At 38.6% G+C, this 23,861-nt stretch overlaps 1 protein-coding gene across 2 annotated transcripts; it reads right to left on the reverse strand.

Moving 5' to 3' along the window:
- Nucleotides 1–3,693: 3,693 nt before the first annotated feature.
- On the reverse strand, nucleotides 3,694–22,227 carry LOC113105575 (stereocilin-like). Of its 2 annotated transcripts, XM_026266719.1 has the most exons (34): nucleotides 22,078–22,227; nucleotides 21,888–21,976; nucleotides 21,396–21,500; nucleotides 20,460–20,682; nucleotides 20,368–20,380; nucleotides 19,988–20,132; nucleotides 18,762–19,895; nucleotides 18,230–18,254; nucleotides 17,638–18,133; nucleotides 15,997–16,881; nucleotides 15,824–15,886; nucleotides 15,289–15,414; nucleotides 14,905–15,071; nucleotides 14,642–14,828; nucleotides 14,454–14,569; nucleotides 14,246–14,378; nucleotides 13,981–14,163; nucleotides 13,330–13,368; nucleotides 13,078–13,248; nucleotides 12,817–12,963; nucleotides 12,250–12,308; nucleotides 11,937–12,060; nucleotides 11,636–11,718; nucleotides 11,417–11,552; nucleotides 10,171–10,367; nucleotides 9,971–10,061; nucleotides 9,723–9,882; nucleotides 6,685–6,854; nucleotides 6,451–6,606; nucleotides 6,236–6,378; nucleotides 6,001–6,149; nucleotides 5,567–5,664; nucleotides 3,986–4,133; nucleotides 3,694–3,850 (listed from the first exon to the last, which is right to left on the reverse strand). In XM_026266719.1, the coding sequence occupies exons 6-34, from the start codon at nucleotides 20,061–20,063 to the stop codon at nucleotides 3,762–3,764; spliced, it is 5,751 nt and encodes a 1,916-aa protein (XP_026122504.1). In that variant the 5' UTR covers nucleotides 20,064–20,132; nucleotides 20,368–20,380; nucleotides 20,460–20,682; nucleotides 21,396–21,500; nucleotides 21,888–21,976; nucleotides 22,078–22,227; the 3' UTR covers nucleotides 3,694–3,761. The 2 variants fall into 2 exon arrangements, with proteins under 2 accessions (XP_026122504.1, XP_026122505.1); XM_026266720.1 differs by lacking the exon at nucleotides 20,368–20,380.
- Nucleotides 22,228–23,861: the final 1,634 nt, after the last annotated feature.

Here is a 23,861-nt window from a genome sequence, read left to right on the forward strand (position 1 = left end):
GCTTGCGCCATCTGCTGGATACACATGCGCAGCTTACTTCAAAACACAAGTTTTGTTAGATAAGTAACGAAAAATAGAAAAACGAATAATGCACGGAGATACAAAATGCTTACAATATAAATATTGCAAGGGTGTATTTTTTATACTTCATTACAAGCTTGCATGTTTATGTCTATTCAAATTAGTTAACTTTCATTAACTTTTTTAATTTTTAATTTTCTTTTTTTTCCTAGGGAAAATTAAGCACCTAGATATATTATATACTAGATATACAGTATCTCACTAAAGTGAGTACGAACCTCACATTTCAGTAACCATTTTATTATATGTTCTCAAGGGACAATATTATAGAAATGAAAATGTGATACCTTAGAGTAGTCAGTGTGCAGCTTGTATAGCAGTACAGATTTACTGTCATCTGAAAATAACACAACATGCAGCTGTTATTGTCTAAATAACTAGCAACAAAAAGGGAGTACACTAAGTTAACATGTCAAAACTGTGTCCAAAGTGTCAATATTTTGTGTAAGCACCATTGTTATCAGAATCAGAAAGAGCTTTATTGTCTATTTGTTTTAATGTCACAAGTTTCCAGTACACAGAGACAACAACACACAGACAAAAAAAAAGATAAGAAAAATGCACACATATGTAAATATAAAGACAAAAAAAATTATAAACATAAAAAATAAAATGTGTGCACAGTTGTGCTATAGATTATAGAATATAAATATGATAGAGTGAAATGCAGGGATGTATTAGGATGTAGGTGATAACAAATAAATATAAGGTTATTGCACATATCTTTATTGCAAAATGCAGGGAATATTTAACTGTTCATGATCATCTCCACTGTTTTGAGCGTGTTGAGCTCCAGTTTAAGTCAAAACCAGCTGCTCAACCTCTTGTCTGTAAGTAGACTCGTCTCTGACCTTGATGAGGCAGATGACTCTAGTTTTGTCTGCAAACTTCAGGAGCTTGACAGAGGGGTCTTTAGGGGTGTAGTTGTTGGTGTACAGGGAGAATAGCAGTGGGGAGAGGACACAACCTTGAGGGGCACCAGTGTTGGTGGAGCGGCTGTTGGACCTTAATTTCCCCAGTCTCACTAACTGTTGCCTATCTGTCAGAAAGCTGGTGATCCACTGACAGATAGAGCTAGGGACCGAGAGCTGAGTTAGTTTGGTCTGGAGGGCTGTTGGGATGATGTTGTTGGAGGCCGGACTGAAGTCCACAAACAGGATTCTAACATAAGTCCCAGATTTATCCAGATGCTGCAGGATGAGGTGCAGTCCCATGTTGACTGCATCATCTACAAACCTGTTTAGTCGGTGGGCAAACTGCAGGGATACAGTGATGTCATTTGTATAAGTCCGAACCAGTTATTCAAACAACTTCATGGCTTTTAGACCTTTCTAAACTGCAGCTGGGTCACTAGAAGTGAACTGATCTTCCAACTTTTTAGCGTACAATGTTGTTGTATTCTGTTCACGCTACCTTTCACTAAATTAGATAGATAGATAGATAGATAGATAGATAGATAGATAGATAGATAGATAGATAGATAGATAGATAGATAGATCTACCCCAAAACTAACTCAAAACTTGTAGGATTTTATGTTCGTACAAAAGCCTGTCGTTGAATCTGTTCATTCTTCTTTATATTATCATAAACGTGATCATGAAACTCTCTGAGTATTTTAGAAAATTTAAATATGTTAATTTGAACATTAAGCACAACAGCAGTCTTACCACTCCTCGGGTAGTGCGATGAGTTGGAATGCAAATTAGGCGGTTAAGTGCGTCCCCTCTCGAGCGCCCATCAATTAGATTGGGCGCATCTACCCACAGCTGACTTAATGATCCAGCTAATGAAGCTCCTGAAGCCCAAACTCATTATGGTCACGACAAGCGGGATCACCTTTCAAAGCGTATATTTCATATTTCCCCGCTTGCTTGTCATTATGTTAATATTCAAGCACTGGTGGCTTGATGACAAGAGGTCAAGCTATGTTTTATTTGTCAGTAGGCTACTCTTCGTGAAAGGCAATGTAATGGATTGACAACTCATTATGCAGACGGACAGTTTATTAGCGCACTGTATTTCATTATGAATGAAACTTTTTGAAAAGCTTTTGCCCCTTAACCCAAAAGCTACAGCTGTCTCAGCAGTAATGAAAGGGTTAGATTTGTTTGCAAAAGTCTTGCACGTAAACACAAAATTTATGCATCATCATATGGTCTAGAATCTGGTTTGATTATTTGTGCATTATTAAAGTGTCTGATTAATTTGTGTATACAGAACCATGCAAGAGATGGTGGATTCTTTAATATTGGCGGCATGGTAGATAGTGTGCATGTTAAGATGTATTTGAACCTCGGTATTCACTGGTTCAAAATAGTTCTCTGTATCTTTTTTTTTATTATTATTATTTTTAATTATTATTATTTAAAGGCAACAAGCCCAAAATCTTTGACATACAGTATCTAAAGTAATTGGCTAAACAATTATGTCCAAACACTGGAATTTATTTAGTGTACTTAAAGGAATAGTTCATCCAAAACTGAAAATTTACTTGAATTTGTTTCTCCATCGGAGCAGATTTGGAGTAATTCAGAAGCTAAATCACTTGCTCACCATTTGATCCTCTGCAGTGAATGGGTGCCATCAGAATGAGAGTCCAAAGAATGTATGAAGTTTCATTGCAAAATCATTTATTATATTATTTTGAAAATGCAGAATTTGAGTGGAAACAGAAACACGCTGTATTAGAGCATGTCTCTTTAAATGCAAATTAGCTCCTGCTCCCCGCCCTCTTTTCCAGAATAGAGAACTGCCTTTACAGCTCATAACTGCGATAAAAATAAAAATAAAACATTTGTTTGGTTTTGAATATCATGTCTATTGCGCTTAAATCATGAGTTTTAAAGCCATATTAGTTTAAACTTCTGATAGACAGTTTTCTGAGTTACAAAAACACAGCTGGTTATATTTGTGAAGGTAAACATATGGGAAAGAGACTGCATGTTTATATTAGATCTATGTATTAAATGACATCAGCATAATATACAGTATCAATACTGCTGTCTATGCTATGAATATGATCCAAAGAATAAAATAAAAGCAAAGAATCACTTACTGCTCTGGTCTGAATTACTTCTATAGCCTTAATAAGAAGACATTTCCTACATTAAATGGTACTTTTAAGTGCTATAGCTTGAATATAAACATGGTGGATTGTGTGTCAATCAATAATTGTGGGTGGGGCTGGTAAAATGTGATGATTGTGATAAATCTAATAATATATGGAGTGGATGGATTTTTATCATTATAGGGTGGTTGCGTACACAGACTGCCAATAAACATTTATGTCCAAACGATATGTGAAAGTGAATTTAGAATTTTAGTAGGTGCCCTTTAAGCAAAGAGCTGCATGTTTGTAAGAAATCCATTATTATGGCGTTTTAACTTTAAACTGTTGCCTCTGGCAAAAATACAACTCCATAATCCATAATAACACTTCCTCCAGTGAAAAAAGTCTATCCCCTGTTGTACTCTCAAATCAAAATCCACCATCATATTGTGACCGTTTTCTATTTGTAGAGTCGTGTGGATTATTGTTCTGTTTTATCAGCTGTTCTGACAACACCCATGTTGACTTTAAATAATGCTTGAAGTAATAGTTTTGCGTTTGAGTTGGCATTTATTTTATATTTAAGGATTCAATAAAGAGGAACAAATAAAAAGCCTCAGGTTATAATCTTTATAACAGTATCCACAATGCACAGACAAAAACTAATAAACATTTTCTGGAGCTGCCGGCAAACCATAACGATGGAGCCTGGTTCCTGCCTGCAGAGACAAATATATTTTTATAGTAAAATGACAGACTAATAACACATCAACAATTACCATGTGCAATTCTTTTCATCTACCAAAGCATATTTAGTTGAGAATCCTAATAACAACATCCAAAATACTACTCACCTCTGTGCTCAAGCATTAATTCGCCTTCATACTGGGCCATGCCAAGTGCTTGTCTTTGTTCATTGTCTAATTGTGCCCATTGCTCCTCTGTCACGGCACACGCTTGTTCAGAGCTCAGCCAAGACAGCTGCGTGGCACTGAATACCACCTGAAATAATGAGAAACATGTCTGATGAACCAACCTCAGCAACAGCTTGGGGTCTTTATTGCAAAGGTTTTTTTTTTTTTGGTTATTTTAAACCATCGTAATGTGGAACCACAACCAAAGTGTCTGTCTGAATGCATTTGGCTCTAGCAAGGGTGCTATAAAGTAGAAGAATTGACCGATTCAAGTTTTCTGAGACTGTTTTAATGTATACACTCTCTAAAGGTTTGGTCATGTTTACTGTTTTTCTGCAAATTTCACAGGTGAAATCCAGCTATTTTAATATGAATGACTGAAAATTTCACTGGATGATAAAAGATTTCAACCATCCTTAGATTTCGTAAAAGGTTCACGTTTGTCACACAGATTTTCTTGTTTGTGGCTACTCTACACTACTGACAACAGACAATGGACCTTTTTTCAGTTAAAGGGTTAATTCACCCCAAAAATAGTTTCATTAATTATTGACCCTCATGTTGTTTCAAAACCCTAATACCTGCCCAATTGCTTTTCAAAACTAGCCCAAAATTACCTGTAAAAATTTAAATCCGGGGGATAAAATACACTTTTGGTGGGGTTCCCCTGGTAAAATTAGCATCTTAACTAACTATCATGTTATTCTGGTCGCTTCAACCCACGGACATGAAAAACAACCGTGGACTTGGCAACATTGGTTCAGCTGGAACGGCATTTACCACACATAACCGTAGTTCACTGACAATCTTCACAAAATCGCAGGTGATTCATTGCCAATTTTGAACACAATTTTAAGTTGTCAGAGAACTATGGCTATGTGTAGTAAATGCCATTCCATCTGAACTAGTGTTGCCAAGTCCACGGGTTGAAGGGACCCTAATCACAATAACATGATACTGTATGTAGCCCCTAAAATGCTCATTTTACAGAGGGAACCTGCCAAAAAATGTTTATTACAGGCTATCCCCGGGAATGCAATTTTTATCAGGGAACCACCTAGAAAAGCGATAGGGCTAGTTTTGAGAAGCAATTGGGCAGGTTTTGCTGTGAAAACCTGCCAACGCTGATCTGAACGCATGTGCTGATGATATACTATTAATTACAGGAGTGCCTTTACTGACGAGATGCGCATGAAAATCACATTTGATTTTTTTAACAGCTCTAATAGTAGGGAGAAGAACTTGGAATATTATGAGTAATTAATGACAGAACAGCCAGTCAAAAGTGTATGACCAACATGAATTCAAGCATAATCTTCATGGTGATTGATTTTTTTTTCTTTTTCTCACAACTCTCAATGGCACCAATTCTTATTGGAATGACCAGATTTCACTTGAGATAATCTGCCAAGCAGGGGTTCACGTGAAGGTGCCTTTAGACAATTAGTAAAATATTGTGGTCTTAACAGGAGGATAGAAAGTGAAAGAGAATAAATGAAAACATGGATATCAATCACTCACAGCAAATTTTCTCGGAGGTATCAGGGTAATTGCTGCTGGTGTAAGTCCTTCCACTTGCTCTTTTATAAGTGCAGACAATACCATATCCTCCAGCCCAGCTGAGGACACAGAATCCGTTTGTTTTATTCTTTTTGTAGGCCTGCCCAACCCTTACGAAAATTAACCACGGTTTTACTACAAATAAAACCAAAAAACCATGGTTATTATAGTTAAACCATGGTAACCACAAAATAACCATGGTTTTGCTATATTAACCATAGTTTAACCATGGTATTTGTAGTAAATCTGTGGTTATACAAATGGTAGTCAACACGCCAAAAAACCATGGGTTACTACAGTTTTACTGTAATAGAACCATGGTTATTTTTCGTAAGGGAATTTGGCATGTGTATATTGTCCATTGAACTGACTGTAATCCAATTCAGCGTCAGTACCTGCCAAAGTCCCAATCTCAGTGAAGACCTCAGAGCCCCAGCTGCTGACTGGACCAAAGCCCAGAGGACTGGATAGACGTGACGTCAATGCCTCGGCCTGTTGCTCAGAACACGGCAGCACCATCTCCCCAAGAAACAAAGCGGCCACACTAATGGACACAAACACAATGCATTAAATGGTTTTGAGGTGAATCATTTTGTATTTGAATTGTGTAAACTGATTTTCACCACTTACCTCAGGTTGAACGGCTCTAGATGGGAAATTTCAGAGGAACTGAAGCCACAAAGCAGATGTCCAAAGGAAGCAAGCTCCACAAAACCAAGTTCTTCAGGCTTTTGTTTAAGTCGCTTCAATATACCAAGGACAACTGCTCTCATCTGTTTAAAAAATAACTAGATGTATCTTTCCTGTTTAGTACTTAAGGCTAATCCGAACAACTAAAAACATACTTTCTTTGCATTCCACCCATTGAGGTCCCCAAGATGGGCCACCACAGCCAGATTGGACAAGTTGACAGCCTGTAGCTCTCTTTCTCCCATCTCTGTCACTATACAACCCAGTTCCAACACCTGTTCTGGTTCAAGCTGCTTCACTGGTTTATACACCTAAAATAATGGTTGTCATGAGATAAAACATTGATAATCAATGAGCAACAACATTTGGTCAAGCAAAAGTAGCTTAACTGGTCTGAGTTCCATCCAAAGTGCTTCACGTTGCTCAGCATCAAGTGTGTCATCCTGACCGATGAACTCAACACATGTCTTCAACTCCTTCGTCTTCATTCGATTCAGCTGATAAGACCTCCAGGCCGATGGAAATGTCCCTTTAATGTCTGCACAGCTTGGAATGGGTCCTAGTAGGCAACAGTACAGGTGCATCTCGATAAATTAAAGTGTTGTGTAAAAGTAAATTTATTTCAGTAATTCAACTCTAATTGTGAAGCTTGTGTATTAAATAAATCCAATGTGAACAGACTGAAGTAATTTAAGTCTTTGGTTCTTTTAATTGTGATGATTTTGGCTCACATTTAACAAAAACCCACCTGTTCACTATCACTAACTCACTATCTCAACAAATTAGAATACTGCATAAGACCAATAAAGAAAAACATTTTTAGTGAATTGATGGACTTCTGGAAAGTATGTTCATTTACTGTACATGTACTCAATACTTGGTAGGGTCTTATTTTGCTTTAATTACTGCCCTATTTCGACGTGGCATGGAGGTGATCAGTTTGTGGCACTGCTGAGGTGGTATGGAAGCCCAGGTTTCTTTCACAGTGGCCTTTTGTTGGTCTCTTTTTTCTCATTTTCCTCTTGACAAAACACCATAGATTCTCTATGTTTTCAGCTCTGGTGAGTTTGCTGGCCAGTCAAGCACACCAACACCATGGTCATTTAACCAACTTTTGGTGCTTTTGGCAGTGTGGGCAGGTGCCAAATTCTGATGGAAAATGAAATCAGCATCTTCAAAAAGCTGGTCAGCAGGAGGAAGCATGAAGTGCTCCAACATTTCTTGGTAAATGGGTGCATGGACTTTGGTTTTCAAAAAAACATAATGGACCAACACCAGCAGATGACATTGCAAATTCCTTGACACATCTGCCTGTGGTGGCTCTTGATGCCTTGACCCCAGCCTGAGTCCATTCCTTGTGAAGTTCACTCAAATTCTTGAATCAATTTTGCATGACAATCCTCATAAGGCTATGGTTCTCTCGGTTGGTTGTGCATCTTTTTCTTCCACACTTTTTCCTTCCACTCAACTTTCTGTTAACATGCTTGGATACAGCACTCTGTGAACAGCCAGCTTCCTTTAAAATTGATAAGTCTTTAGACAGAGGATGTAATTTCTCAGCTGAGAAGGTTAATACAGAAGAGCCTAGAATAAAAAAAAAAACCTAAACTGTGTAAATTTGATGACTCTTACATAAAATATGCCTTTATGGAATATAGTGACGGCAGACCACAGTGCATGCTGTGCTTGAATTTTATCCGTTGAAGCACTAAAACCATATAAACTCAACAGACAACAATTCACCCAGAGCATGCAAATAAAAGTAAAGAATTTTTCCAGAGAAACAAAGAAGAATACATCAAGCAAAAGCTACAAATATCATCACAACAAAAACTGAGAAAGACAATAAGTATCGTACATTGTAGGCCTGTGAATAGCCAAATGTAAAAAGCCTCACACGATTGGGGAAGAAGTAATACTTCCAGAAGCAATGGATATGTGCAGAGTGATGGTTGGCGAGGAGGCCACCAACAAGATTAAATCCATACCGCTGTCCAACAATACTGTAAGCAGACGTATCAAAGACATCTCTTTTGATGTGAAATCTCAGCTGACCGAAAGATTGTGATTGTGAAAGCAGTTTGTGCTTCAACTTGATGAAAGCACTGACGTTAGCAGCACTGCACAGTTGCTAGTGTACATTCGATATTTATGGGACAATAAAATTATGGAAGATTTCTTATTTTCAAAAGAACTTGGGGGGAGAGGTACAGGTGAGGAAATTTTCAAATGTTGGAAACTTTCATGGTAGAAGAACATCTGAGTTGGGAAAAATGTGTGTCTGTTTGCACTGATGGTGCAGCAGCAATGACTGGGCACAGGAGTGGAGTTGTCACCGGAATTAAAGCCAAAAATCCAAAGATTGCAGCCACTCACTGTATGCTTCATTGTCAAGCACTTACATCAAAGTCAATGACACCCAACCTGCATGATGTGTTGAAAGTAGTAGTAGCAGCTGTCAACTTCGTAAAAGACAAAACCGCTAAAGTCACATCTCTTAGCACAGAGATGGGAGCAGCCCATGATTGGCTACTCTTCCGTTCAGAAGTGCGGTGGCTCTCACGTGGAAAGGTTTTAGAGCGAGTGTTCGAACCTGATCTAAAACTGTTTTTTTCTGACCAACGGTGGATGTTAATACTTGCCTACCTTGCAGACATTTTCAGTAGTCCCTATAGACTAAATCTTCCCTTCAAGGATGTTATTACACAATATTGGAGGCAATTGACAAAATAAATGCATTCAGGAGAAAAATTAACTTGTGGGTACGTAAACTACAAAGAGGCATCACTGACATGTTTCCAAATCTATCAGAATTTTTGGATACAAACTGCATGCGAGTTGACATCATGTTCAACACCATTGCCAGTCACCTCACCTCAATGAATGAACAATTCAGTCACTACTTCACTGACATGGAGAAATATGACTGGGTTCGAGAACCTTTTACTTGTGATGTGATGGCCAGTTAGGGTTAGGGTTAGAAGTCGTGGCCTAGTGGTTAGAGAGTATAACTTCTAACCCTAGGGTTGTGGGTTCGAATCTCGGGCCGGCAATACCATGACTTAGGTGCCCTTGAGCAAGGCATTGAACCCCCAACTGCTCCCTGGGCACCGCAGCATAAATGGCTGGCCACTGCTCCGGTTGTGTGTTCACAGTGTGTGTATATGTTCACTCCTGTTCACTTTGGATGGGTTAAATGCAGAGCACGAATTCTGAATGGGTCACCATACTTGGCTGTATATCACTTACTTTTTTTTTACTTTAGAATTGATGCTCCGACATTGTATAAATTCATTTGTTTTGTTTTTCGTTAAGATCTAAGAATTTTAAGTAAAATTGTAAGTTTGAGGATGTTTTGCGTCATGAGTTTTCTTTTGGGGGGGGCACAAAACCACTGCTGTAGATGAATGCAGCACACACAACTCACCCCTTCTCATCCACCATCGAACTTTAACGATCCCATGGGTGAGACCGTTCATCTTTTCTCGTAGTCCTTTCAGATCCAAACAAGCCTTTCCCAATTCGCTGCTCTTCCAAAGCCACTGGCTCATCAGGACCTGCTCAACTGTGTCTTTACCTAAATCACCCTTGATGGAAGAAGGAGGATGTTCAACGTGATGATATCCTGCACAATATTGAGCTTTCATTGACTGGAAAGGCCTGTGTTTCCCTTACCAGAGGTAGGGATCTTATCTGCTGAGGCGACAGGGTGAACAGAAGTCTACCCACATGCTCAACATCCCCAACCGTCCATGTTTTAGGATCTCTGTTGCATACAACAGCGGCTTTGTCAAATTCCCAGCTTGTCATGTGGAACTACATTTTGCAGTTGCAGTCAGAACAAAGAGGATTAAAATAGAATGACTTTATCTCACCCCAGCATGCTTCTCTCTGTGAGCAAAGCTGCTATTTCTCTGAAGGTATTGGAGGGCAGGCAATATTGTTTCAGTTCCTCTAATCGCAGTTTCAGAGACTCTCGGTCTATGTCAGCTAACACATCTCTGTCCAGGAAGGGCAGAAAAGGACCGAGCATATCCATTGAGGCCCCGGTGAGGCCATTTTCAGAGATGCCCTATCAGTGGAGACCAAAGGATAGAAAAGAAGGAATTTTGAATTAACAATGTGTATTGTGTATCTGATTATTTGGCATATTTGATTTGTATTGACATATACTGCTATTCAATATTTAGGATCAGTAAAAGGGTTTTTAAAAGAAATCAAAACTTTTATTCAGTAAAGAATGATGCATTAAATTTATTTCAATTGAATGTATGTACTAAATGTTCTATTCATAATGTTTTTTTCTTCTTCTGAACTTACTATTCATCAAATAATCCTGGAAAAATAATATCAGTCAGGATCATAGTTTCCAAAAAGATTCCAAGCAGCACAAATGTTTTTTAACATGAACAATATTCATGTTTTCTTGAGCAGCAAATAAGTATATTGGGATGATTTCTAAAGGAAGATGTGTCACTGAAGACTGAAGTAATGATGCCAAAATTCAGCTTTGCATCACAGCAAAAAAATTATATTAAATTAAATACCTAACTATGTCCATATATTCCACATGTGTGACCCTGGACCACAAAACCATAAGGGAACATTTTTAGAAATTGAGATTGAGAAATTGGATCTGACAATATTTGACTGAGATACGACTATTTGGAATCTGGAATCTGAGGGTGCAAAAAAATCTAAATACTAAAAAAATCATCTTTAAAGTTGTCCAAATGAAGTTCTTAGCAATGCATATTACCAATCAAAAACAAAGTTTTGATATATTTATGGTAAGAAATTCACTAAATATCTTCATGGAACATGATCTTTACTTAATATTGTATTGATTTTCGTCATAAAAGAAAAATTTATAATTTTGACCCATACAATGTGTTTATTATTTGTGGCTATTGCAACAAATGTTCCCCAGCAACTTAAGACATTTTTTTAAATGCATTCTGCAACAGTAAAACTAGATTTTAATTTATTTTTTTTTCTTCTGAAAAATAAAAATGAAAATAAAAATTTGGTTACAATATGAGCTACTGGATGAGGGCATAGTTCGTCTGGGTCACTGGGAAACACCTATGAAATGTTCCCCTACATTAACTTAGTGCTTACGAGTACATCGATTGCTTTCTCTGCTAGGGCCATTTGCTTGTGTCGTGGAAGCTGGAGAAAGTCAATAAAGTGTTGTCGAACATAGTCCAGTACACTAATGAGAGAGGAGTTAGACAGGTGCTCCAACATGGTCAGCCTGAGAGACAAAATAAAACAGAAAGACCGTGTATGTAAAAGGACAAACAAATGAGAATCTGAATAGACAACCGCTGATCTTACGGTAATCTTGCAGCAAATGAGGGGTCCAAGTCATTTAGATCAATATCAGGCCGTTTCTGTAGGTCCAGCACAACGCATTTCCTCTGTTGAAACATAACATCAATGTTGTTCATTTTCCACCTCCCTTTCATACCAAGTTATGTCAAATTTGTGAGGGTGAGGAACTTGGGGTACAAAAGTACAGTGTACTATTTTAAATAATGTTACTTAATCAAAATATTATCATCTCTGAATTCTGCATTCGGACAGCAAAGACTTTTAACGTTTATGTGTATATAAATAAGAGTTCTCATATTCTTACCAAACCAGGTCTAAGTCCTCCTGGCAACTTAGTGATGAATTGCAACAAATCAGAAAAGCCTGACTCATTCACCCAAAGCTTCAGCCATTCACAGCTCATGCCACCAGCAATGCGACCTAAACCTCTTCAGTGCGGGGGGGCAAAGAAAATTGTATGAATGTTTATGAAATTTGAAAACAACACAAATATAAAAACAATGCTAGAGATCCAGATTATGATGCATCTAAAACCAGAATGAATTTTCCAAGGAAAATTCCAGTCTTGATTGACCAGTCAACAATCATAAAATACAGTATTGCTAGATATCACTTACAGTATTGACTCTCTTGTGATGTTTACGGTCCGCTGAATCATTCTGAACAGCATTTGAGCCTGTTGTGTCAAATACAACAAGTGAGTCTGAGAAACTGGATCGCCTGAGGTTATATCTGATACACTTTTGGCTGAGACAAGGTCTCTTTAATGTGGGTGATTATTAATTCATATTCCCTGGTGGAGGCTATTGTACCACATTAAGATCAATTTGCTTGATGGCAGTTGAGGGGCTCAGATTATTAATTTACTGAAAGGCTCCTTTGAAGCATGACAAGTAATCCACCGAAGAACTTGAGATCAGCTTTGTCTGGCAAGAGCAGTACAGGGCACTAAATGTAATGTACAGAGTGCAAGAGCTGAATATTCAGTGCTTCTATAGTTTCATTCAAATGCTCATATCAATTTCTGAGAGAAAATATAAATTTAACATTAAAAAGATTTGATCTTCCTGGATAGGGTTATCTGAAGAATTTTATTTTTTTTGTGCTTGATATGCAACACTGACAGTCTGTGAACTAGAGAAAGCAAGTTTGCCAAAACCAAACGTATGGAATGAGGTTTGTACCTGTTGGTGAGACCATGGCATGTGCTTATACAAAGATATGTGACGAAGGACTGTCTCTCCGTCTAGATCTGACATTAATTTCCTCAAGGAGACGAATGGCAGAAGGCATTCCAACTGCTGAGTTATATTTGCAGTGCCTTCCAGAGCCTTCAAACAAACAGCATGTGTTACACACCAACAGACCAAACCAAGTCTAATGCATGAACGCAGATTGGAAATGATGGTTGGTTTGTACAGAGTTTAAGCACTAGAAGTTCAAACCTGTTGGAGTGTGAAATGAACCATCGCTCGATGACCAGGTTGCAGGTGAGCCAGCATTAAACTCCAACACCGACAATCAGTTGTAGATTCAAGTCCAACCAACTTTCTCAAGAAAGAAGGCCCCAGACCCGGAAACAATGGCTTCAGTCTGCAGAGCATGTTGGCACTGAACTAAACAGGATTGAGACTGTGAACACAAGACTCACTAAACGTAAGCATCATAACTGGACTGGTGTACAGCATGCAGCTTACATCGGTTTCTTCTGCTATTTTGTTCAGTATATGGAATGCCTGCATTAAAAGAAATGGAAAATGTTTCAATACAGTATATACATAAAATAATGCAATATATTTAATCTGACTATTTTCAGTGTTAAGAAAATTTTTAATTCAGAAACTGGCTTCATCCAATTCACGAGTTGGACTTTGAATTGAATTGGCCACACTATTGGAATTATAGGAAGAGGAATCTTTCGATGGCATCTATGGTTCCATGAACAACATCTATCTATCTATCTATCTATCTATCTATCTATCTATCTATCTATCTATCCATCCATCCATCCATCCATCCATCCATCCATCTTACAGGCATCCAATCCTGTTCCTGGAGGGCCACTCTCCTGCAAAGTTTAGCTCCAGTTGAACAGACCTGAACCAAGGTATTCAAGGTCTTTCGGTTTACTAGAATGGTCAAGGTAGGTATGTTTAGTTGGAGCTAAACCCTGCAGGACATTGGCCCTCCAGAATCATCCCTGATGTACAGAATCATTAATGCTAATGCAATTCCAGGCAAGTTAAAAATTAATTTAATTCTTCTTCCTTGTATTGAAAATTGAATTTCAATTGTGCATCCTGTTCAAATTAAGAAACAAAAAAAAGCTTTCATTCTAATGGTCTTACCTGAGCAGGTGGGAAAGTTGGTATACCGGGCAGAGTTACCAGAGCCAACAACTCTTTTGAGGACAACGGCTCCAAAAATGAAGCACCCATTTGTGGCAGCATACCATGTAACAAAGCCATTGTCGAAGTTGACAAGACACTGGCATTTAAAGATTTAAGGGCCACCCCAAGCCAGTGTGAAAGCTGTAGATAAAAGAACTCTTCATGAACTCTCAAATTTAATAATATTACACGATGCACAACATCCAAAACAATCAAGGCTCACTCTGCCACTTCCACTGATGTGTCCCTCTGATACACATTGTGCCAGCTGCTTCCACAGGACGGGTGAGAGATTCGATGAAGACAATAACTGTTGTAAGTCCTCAGAGTTCAGGTAACAAATGAGAATTCCTAACCTGTTTTGGGAAACAGTGTCTTTTATTTGTTTATACATTTACAAATGTCATATGATGTGGAACTTGAATTTGTACTTCATTATGTTGTCACTCGTCAGGTTCTTCCCTCGGCCGAACACGGTACGAAGTACATGGCGCCCCCGTGTGGCATCCAGACTGCTGTTCCCCAGCATCTCCATTAAGGGCATGAGCTGTCGGACATTCACATTAATTTCAGGAAGTGAAAAGAAAAAAGCAGACATCCCAAATGAGATATTACTTACTTGTTGAGATGAGAGCTGCTGAAAGTGACTGACTGGGAGATGTGGAAGTAGAGGCAGAATGGAGCTGAGGAAGTGAGGAGGCCACGAAGGCACATCTCCAGCTACGTTGGACTGCAACAGGCGTTTTATGAAGGCTTGTTTTTGTAACGACTTCATCTCAGAGCTGTGATCACTAATGGCCAGCAGTCTGGAGCATGTGAATAATTGAATTAGGAGGACACTGGACTAAATCATAAAATAGAGTTTTGATATGATCCACTTACACACTTTGATTGACCATGAGGGAGGCAGGGAAGGTCATAATGTCTGAGACAGACATGTACGGTAGAAACTGGGAGAGGTCGATGAAAAGCTCTGGTGTGACACGTGGAAACTTGTGAATGAAAGCAGCTGTCATGGTTTCCATGGCCTCTTGTTCTTTTGGAGAGACCTGTGAATGGTGCGTATATATGGACTTCTAAATAGAGATGCATTATGGTACTATATCAGTTATTGTAATGGCATCTTTTCACAAATCTCAAAATTAATATACATACTGTTCATTATAAAGTAAATATGAAAATGATCAGCTTATCAACCAGATCTCGCTGTTTTGGAACAACATCTGAACTGACCTCCTTCATTTAAAACGTTGTTTTGTTGTTTACCTGTATAGTTTCCACTTGAAGTTGATCCCAACTCTGATGAACATGGGAAAGGAATCTTTTCACAGCATCATTTTCAGCCGACATAACTACACTCCGAATACTCTCTCTAGGCATCTGTAGGTACTCCTTGAAAAGTATGAATGTTAGAATTAGACATAACAGTGCAGTTTTGGATAATAAAGATAATTTTCTTAATTATGAAAAATCCCATTTCTAATTCCTTATGATTTTTGCACAGTGATAATTTTGCAGTCATTTTGTGTTTATAATATCACACTTATTAGCTTTCTCACATAGTGAAAAATAGGTCTTTACAGGAAGATATACACAGCTTTTTTCTTAGTGTATCCACTGTAAAGAACCTTTTGTGCAATGGAAAGATTCTGTAGAAGTTGAATGTTCTTTATGGAGAGTATATTTAAAAAAAATGGGTCTTCTGTAATGAGATTATCATATAGGGCTACGGCACCAAAAACCTTGAAAACCCTTGGTTTAACTGACTAGATAATTTAGCATCAGAGAGAATGAGTAATACCTGCATTATAAATCTTAAAGCAGAAGAGTTGCCCTCCCTCTGAATGAGATCCCACAGGACAGGCTGCTGGGGAGAAAAGCCTTTGAAACTGAATGCATTAAACTGAATGCATGGTGATATAATAAGAAAATACTAGCCTGAGAAACGATGCAATATTTAAATGCATGACGTACACTGAAACAGCTTAAAAGATCTTCTTTTAAGGTGGAGTTCTGCTCTGTCTTCAGGAAGACGCCCACAGTGTGAAGGACACTTATTGATGCATCGGGCCGTAGAGTGGTCCAGAAGGAAGCATTGTCCTGAAGGCTGGCCAGAAGAATGGCCTGACCCAGGCTCTGACGCACCTCTCGTTGTCCCTCCTCCAAACCTGCAGAGAGCCCCACCACAAAGTCCAACACTCGAAGCACGTAGCTCACCGTAGCTAACCATCCCGCGCGTTCATCCACTACTCCTTCACATAGAGTGAGCTTATGAATAGCCTCTTGTAGAATAGGCAAGGGGTTTACACAAAGTTGAGACGTGTCGAAGTCATACGGCGCTGGCAGCATGTCAAACAGCTTCTGGAGGACGCACTTGGTGCCCTGCTTCTCTTCAGAGTTCAAACAGTAGTCTAAGAACGAAGGTTGCTTTAGAACCAATGTGAGGTACAGTGTGGCGTTTTTGCAAATATAGTCCTTCAAACCAGCTTTATTGCTGCAAATCTCAAGTGCGGTGGTGTTCATAAAATGTTCTGCTTTCCAGTTCGAGTAATCGCAGTTTTCTTTGGGGACCCCATGAGAGTGATTAGGGATGGCTTTGGAGCAGTACTCGGCTGCCCAGCTCCCATCTTGAGGTATTTGAGACGAATCATTTCCGCACAAAGAGGCAATAAGGGCTGTGTTATTGGGCAGAAAACATCTTCTAAAATCCTGGGCGGTAAGAGTTTTGCTGCTTAGCAGTGTTAAGCAGTCTTCTGTAGCATCTGGAGAAGATCCCCCAGAAACATCGTTGGAGAGTTGAAGACAGAGGTCATCAATACTTGATTGATTGAGGTACTGGTAATCCCGTGAAGATTCTCCCTGAGAAAATTTCACAGCAAGGTGATTGCAAACGTAGAAAAACTTTAAAGTGATAGTTAACTCAAAAATTGCAAAAAAGTTCACTCATCCTCCTCAATCCAAACTACAAACTTGTTTATCTTTGAAACACAAAGAAAGATTTTTTTTTTATTGAAACCTAAAAGGGTTTCTGTCCCTAGATTGAAGTCAAGGTAACTAAAACTTAGAAGCTCCAAAAAGTTCATAAAGGAGTTTATTTAAAAAATCCATATGAGGAGACCTTGTGAAGAAACTCAACAAATTAATTTAGCTGTAATTCACATATATACAGACTACATCATATATTGTACATATGGAAGGTTGTGTGTATATTAGAAAAAACTGGTTCTCAGTGCATCGTACACGTATATTTGAGATTCTGTGGTTACCTTACATAATGTGCTCTTTGTACAGTATGTGTGTCAATCATTGTTTAAAAGTAAATTAAATCTTTTAATTGTGAAATAAACCATGCAATTCACATATATGCATTTTAAAATGCCTTTTTTAAATGTTTTGGATCTTCTCAGTTTTTGGTTACCTGGACTTTTTTTTTAAAGGAAGGACAGGAGCTTCTAAGGTTTCATTTAAATAATCTTAACTTGTGTTTCAAATATTAAGCATGGGTTTAGGTGAGTAAATGATCCAATATGCATCCAAAATGATCAGAATATTAATTTTGCGTGAACTAACCTTTTAATAGCTTCATAGTAACAAACCAAAAGTAACTCGATCTACCTGATGTGCACGTTGAAGCCAGAATGTAGAGTTGGCACATACTGTCCTGTTAAACTCGTGAGCGAAGAATTCGCTGCAAACGTGAACCCAAAGAAAATCTTCCTCCGCTGCCGAGAGGTACCAAGCAGCATCGGAGCAGGTCGCGTACAGGTCTACCCCAAAATGGTTGACTTCAGGGTCCTGTGAGCCATTCTCTCCATCGAAAAGATTACAGTAGAGAAAGAGAGTAAAATTTGAGACACCAGTGAGACCAGGGATGGAGGCATTGCAGGCAGCTTCCAGAATCTCTGCTGAGGGTGAGGGGTCTGAATCACTCTGCTCTTGGACTTTTGGCTGGAACTGGTGAAGTTTAGGTCTTCTAGATGAGCGCTGAGGTTTCAAAGTCCTTGTTTCCTCCTCTGTAGAGGGGCAGGTCATCAGAGACGGCCTGCTGGGTAAACCATCTGACTTGAAACCCATCGCTTGAGCGTTCCATGTCAAGTTATGTCTAATTCCCCTGTACAAAGAGGACAACAAAACCGTTCATTTACAATAATCTTTACTATATACTTATAGTGTAATAATTTAAATCTTGCTTATCCATGACACTTACCACAATATTAACTGCCTGAGGTCACCTTTACAAAGAAACAAAAGTCAATGGAAAAGTTCTGGGTGAACAGTTATATACAAATCACAGATGATTGCAGAACAATGTTGATTAATTGAAGAAAATGGAGAGCCAGCCTCTGTATTATACTATTGGCCTTGATGTAACAGCATAGCTGGGCACATAATACCAGTGGTATATGGTTACCCACATAAAAGAAACAGGAGATTATCCAAGCTATAGGATTTAGAGCTACAGAGATCTGGTTAATGACTAGCAATGCCATTGTGATTTCTGTCATAGTTGTGCGCCGTTCAGAATTAAATTGAGAATGCCTTTTGAAATCAAATTTCTTGATTTAAACTGAAGTAGCAACAGATGGATAGAAGGACAGAACGACAGACAGAATAGTAGAAAGATATAAGTGTAGAGCAACAGATGTATTTTCCTGATGTTCTGATTTAAATGAATGTTACAGATAAACCATTCTATGCGTTACGCAGAGTGTGTGTAAAGTAGCAGTGCTCTAACTTGCCTACAGAACATCTTCCATGGTGACTGTTCTGTGGTTCACCCACCATGCTGCTGACATCATCCAGCAGTGCCTTGGTCACATGTGACACTTTTCTTCTCAGATTACCATACACGCTGCGGCCGACATTGTGCAGAAATCCATGTCTGAGGTTATCCAAGCCCCACAGGAGGGCAGGATTACGCTCCGCGAACTGTACTGCCCTTTCTCCTGCGCTTGACCTCGACAAAGCCTGAAGAAGCAGAGCCTGCATAGAAGCAATGCTCTCCGAATCAGTGCCCAATTGGTTCAACAAGAGCTGCTCCTCACGAAGCACCTCGGGTGGCATGAGGAAGGGTTTAAAACGTCCCGAAGAGAGTGTGGCATCTCTTTGATTGTTCTCCACACTCAGAGGATGCAGACTGACCACAGGTTTCCAGTTCCTGGTCTCCATAAAGCTGATGAGCTGCTCAAGCCAACTCAGGTTGAAGGCACAATCATTTCGTCCACTAAGGACACAGATGAAACCCTGGAGACCTGCGACGGCCTGGCCGTACGTCCCACTGACCAGAGCTTGCAGAACCGTTTCGAGCAAAGCGCTGATAGTCTTCCAGTTCTGGGAAATGAAAGTCAAGATGGGTTTTTGGGGCTGGCGTTCAGTGAGGGTTAAAATGCTTTGCACCAACCCCAGAAGTCCATCCCAATGTGGGCTGCCCCGGAGCGACAGAAACAGATCCTGAAGCCTGAAAGTAGGTCGCGGAGGACTCTTCCCATCCCATAATCCGAGTGACACTTCCCTTCCAGACTGAAGAACAGAGTAGAGCAGGTTTTCCCAAAACTGGTCATCACCAGAAGGTTCCTGCCGATCGTCTAATTCTGCACTCATCTCTTGCAGATACATGGAGATGTTATACAAGAATCCTGAGAGCCTGTTTCTATCGAAGGCTTTGTTTAAAGACGGGAGACTCTTGCTTTTCCTTGGCAGGACACCTAGAGTTTTAAGGCCTCCCGTGATGCTCCTCGCTATGGAATGAATTTGTTGATCTTTCTGTCTTTCTGCTGGTGGTTGTACTCTGTGTGGGTTCCATCCTCCACCCTTCCTCCATATCTCAACAAGCTCTTTCAAAATCGCCTCCTTCTGGTCCTCTTTATTGCTCTCTATAATGAGAGAAAACATTGATCGAAGTTAGAGTGTGAAACAAACTGAGTCACTGAACAAACAACAACAGGAACATCCAGTATTGTCTTACCTGCAGCATTGGCTGATAGTTGTTCCAGGATAAGCAAAATCACTACAATTCCCAACTTGCCCATCCTAAGTTCCATTTTCTCAAAGTAGAATGAACAAAGTCATTTTGTTGTCATTGTAAGACTGCATTTGAGTTCCTTTAGGAGCTGAAGGAGACATTCAGAGCGTAAAGTGACAGCGGATAGTCTTTATGACTATCCGCTGTCACTTGGCTAAACTTTCACAAAGAAAAGTTTGACACTTTCTAAACTATGCAATTTCTAAATACATCAATACAATTTTTTTTTTTTTTTAGAAAAATACATTTAAATGCTACACCTACACCTATGCATTCATTAAAAACTACAAATAAGACTGTAAAAACCTTTTTGCAAAACTTACCTATATGCATCGTCTAAAATAAATAAATAAATAAACATTACATTCCGGCATTTGTAATATACTAGAAAAATCAACAGATTTTTAGTACTTACAAGAAGTTGGATTTATTTGATCCTGTCAGTATCTATGAAAATAGGATTGTGCATGAGTGTGAGTGAATTATTTCTCTATCCTTCTCTCCACATCCTTCTCTCTCAGCATTTGTCACTTTTTGATCCGCTCCCCCTCCCAGTCTTTGAGATTCAGTTGGATCCTCAAAAGCCACAGCTTCATGTTTCAGCGACATCGTCCCGTCATGTGCCAGCTGACTGTGTGCTGGAGTGAGAGGCCAGAGCATCAGTGATGTAATATGAGAAAAGAGAAAGGCCAAGGAACTTCAAGAGTGTATACTCTTGTATCACAAGGCAATTTCATAGTAATTAAGATTAAAGGAGTTACAAAGGTAGGTCATTACTTTCGACTGAAGCTTAAACAGGGCACAGTAGATACTGTATGCAATAGATAAAGCACTTTCAGATAATGCTGTGTATAATAAACAATCAATTGTATAATAATTCTTTCAAAGTCTTCTGATAGAAATGGCTTATTTTAATTCATTTTAACTGCCAAATCAACATAAACTTTTAAGTATTTCATTAATTTTTTATATTTCATTTTTTAACTAAAAAAAAAGCAACTCTTTTTTTTTTTCTCAAACGCTTACATAACTCACTTAATCAGAATTTAATCACTATGAGCCCTACTTTATTCTTCTGACATCTGACATCTCATGAGGTCATTTTCACCTGTGCCAACACTGACATACAGTAAAACGGTACCCTTGTCCTGGTGGGTATTGTTTTACTTATGTGGCAGCCAGCAGGTCGCCCACAGCTGTCATAAAACAAAAGTGTCCCTAGGCCACCGTCAGCACACAATCAAGCCCTTCACTGATGTTCAAAATCCTCTCGTTCTTGTCTGAGGCCTGTCTACAGCAGCTGAAACCCGAGTGGATTGAGTGAAAGGCCTAGCACAGCCTCCCCACAAACCTTTTACTTCTGTGTTGCTGTCGCCTGTAGCGGAACAATAACTTCCTCTTGTATTATTGATGCCTGAGGGAGCGGCGGTCACTCGGCAGCATGGAGCTCAGTTGACTAGAGGAATATTAAATGAGAAACTTTACTCCTTATGCCTCTGACTTACTCCACTCAAATCATGCACATTGGTGATCTTGTTTGTTATCTGTAAAATGCATATGACTAAACTATTCTCAAAAATACAGGAAATAAACTTAGGTGCTGTCTGACTGGATGACTGTGAATTGTATATTAAAACAGTCAGAGGAGCTCACTGATCCAATGTAGACAAACTCCAGACATGAGCCTAAATCTGTCTCAACTTATAAAGGCATTATTAGAGACTAAACAGAGTACCAATCATCTGCTCCAGTGCAACATACTGTACATTATGCATGACTTTGCATTTCTTTCCCCCAAAATAATGTCTTGTCAGCCATATACACTACATATATATTTACTCACCAAACATTTTTAGGCCTTTATTTCCATACCTCTGAATCATTCTTCTCTGTCTGGTTGGGACAATTAATTCCTGCGTACCTAAAATAATACTATGAAAAAGTATATTTTAAGAATCATTTGTTCCAGTGGGAGAAAAGACTAGCACTCCACGTGCTTATAGTAGCTTATATATAGTACTTAGGTTCCATACATTTTCTTTGTTTGGTTTCCTGCACTTGTAAGTCCAAATGTTGATGCTCAGCAAGCAATCAAAAAATAATTCAAGAAAATACATATAAGATATTACTAAAAAATAAATGACAGAAAGCGAGAGTGCATTAGGCCTCAAGAATGTCTTATCTTATTTCTTAAAGCTGCAGTCGGTAACTTTTGACGCTCTAGCGGTTAATAAACAGAACTGCTTGCGTGTTGCGGAAGGACATTGTAGCCGGAACTAATTCTCTCTGTTTATGTCTATGAAGAATCACAAAGGTACTGGGTTACTCCGCCGCTGTACCCCCGAAGCAATCTAAAATAGTCCGAATATAAACACTGATTATAGGTGTACCCTAGTGATTCAGGACAAGCAAAAACACGGTTTGGAAAATGGATTCATGGTGTACTCGCTTATTATATACATTTTGTATACTTTGAACACACAAAAAAAGTTACGGACCGCAGCTCTGATTGGTTGTTTCTTACCGGGAGTGGTGTATTTCTGCAAATGGCAAAAGGACCACTGGGAGGAGCCAGAGGAGCTTGATTTTTTCACAGATTATCTGTCTCATATTCTACTGTCAGGACATAATGACAGGTTTAATAAATATGTAAAAAATATTTTTTTTACAAAAGTTCCCTACAGCACCTTTAAGTTAGAATAAACTCTTGTCTTCACTAACGTGTCTTGAATTAAAAAAGATATAATGTTTAATGAATTAATTGGGTTTTTGCAATTATTAAGCAGAGTAACATAACACTGGTTACAATAATAGCCTACAAATTATCATCTAGCAAGAAAATTATCTTGTGACCCTTAATTTCATTAAACTAAAACATCTCATGCACTTTACATTAAAAATGCTAAGTTAATATTGTTACAGTAAAACACTGAGAAAGCAATCATATGGGTTGAATAGTTTACAATCAGACATTAACAAAGCCTGTTAATTAATAACTAATAAATGTGTTATCCTCTTAAGAAAAGATTTGGGACGGTAAGGATTAAAGGATATGCAGGGTTTAAGAATTAAAGAATTACACTTGTTAAACTTACAACATTGTTAGTAAATTCAGAATCTTGAAAACGAAGCAATGACGAAGCTTGGGCTGTATATATATATATATATATATATATATATATATATATATATATATATATATATATATATATCTTCTGGCGAAAATATTAGCTATTCCAAACAATGCCACAGAGAACCAATGCAACACAGTACTTTGTGGCTCTGACTGATTCAGTGTCTTGTGTTTTTGAGCAATTAGATTTGGGGAATAATTCAGTGATTCATTCATGAAGTTCTTTTTCTGGATAAAACAACATTAACGAACTGTTTAAATTAGCGATTCAATGACTCACTCATGAAGATTCGTTCTTAAACGAATCAATCGACTTTTCTGAACAAATCGGTTGAATGACTCCCTCGTAAAAACAGGCACTTGTCGCCATCTACTGGTGTGTCGGTGTAAAACGATCACATAGGTCAGTGTGGTTCTCAAACTTTTTACACCAAGTACCACCTCAGAAAATATTTGGCTCTCCAAGTAGCCTACCACCATAATGACCAACATTAAAATACAGCAGCGTACCAGGCCTAATTATTCAGCTACAGCTATGCACCATTAAAAACGAGGCAGTTTTATTCCTAATAAGAATAGTTATTATTGTCGGCCACATTAAACATTGTAATACAGTTTGAACATTACAACTGCGCTGTGCTTATATTTACTGTACTCAAAAGTTAAATAAGACAGTACTTGATT

Source organism: Carassius auratus, chromosome 7 (assembly GCF_003368295.1).
Source record: "Carassius auratus strain Wakin chromosome 7, ASM336829v1, whole genome shotgun sequence".
Lineage (NCBI taxonomy): Eukaryota > Metazoa > Chordata > Actinopteri > Cypriniformes > Cyprinidae > Carassius > Carassius auratus.

Bases quoted from the DNA above. Each gene is read 5' to 3' on its own strand.
- LOC113105575 (XM_026266720.1), bottom strand. From the start codon at position 20,063: ATGGAACTTAGGATGGGCAAGTTGGGAATTGTAGTGATTTTGCTTATC. The intron at 15,072-15,288 runs GTAAACAACAAA...CACCATTCACAG, and splicing joins TTCAAGTGGAAACTATACAG to GTCTCTCCAAAAGAACAAGA. The intron at 12,309-12,816 runs GTACAAACCTCA...TTGACACAACAG, and splicing joins TGCCATGGTCTCACCAACAG to GCTCAAATGCTGTTCAGAAT.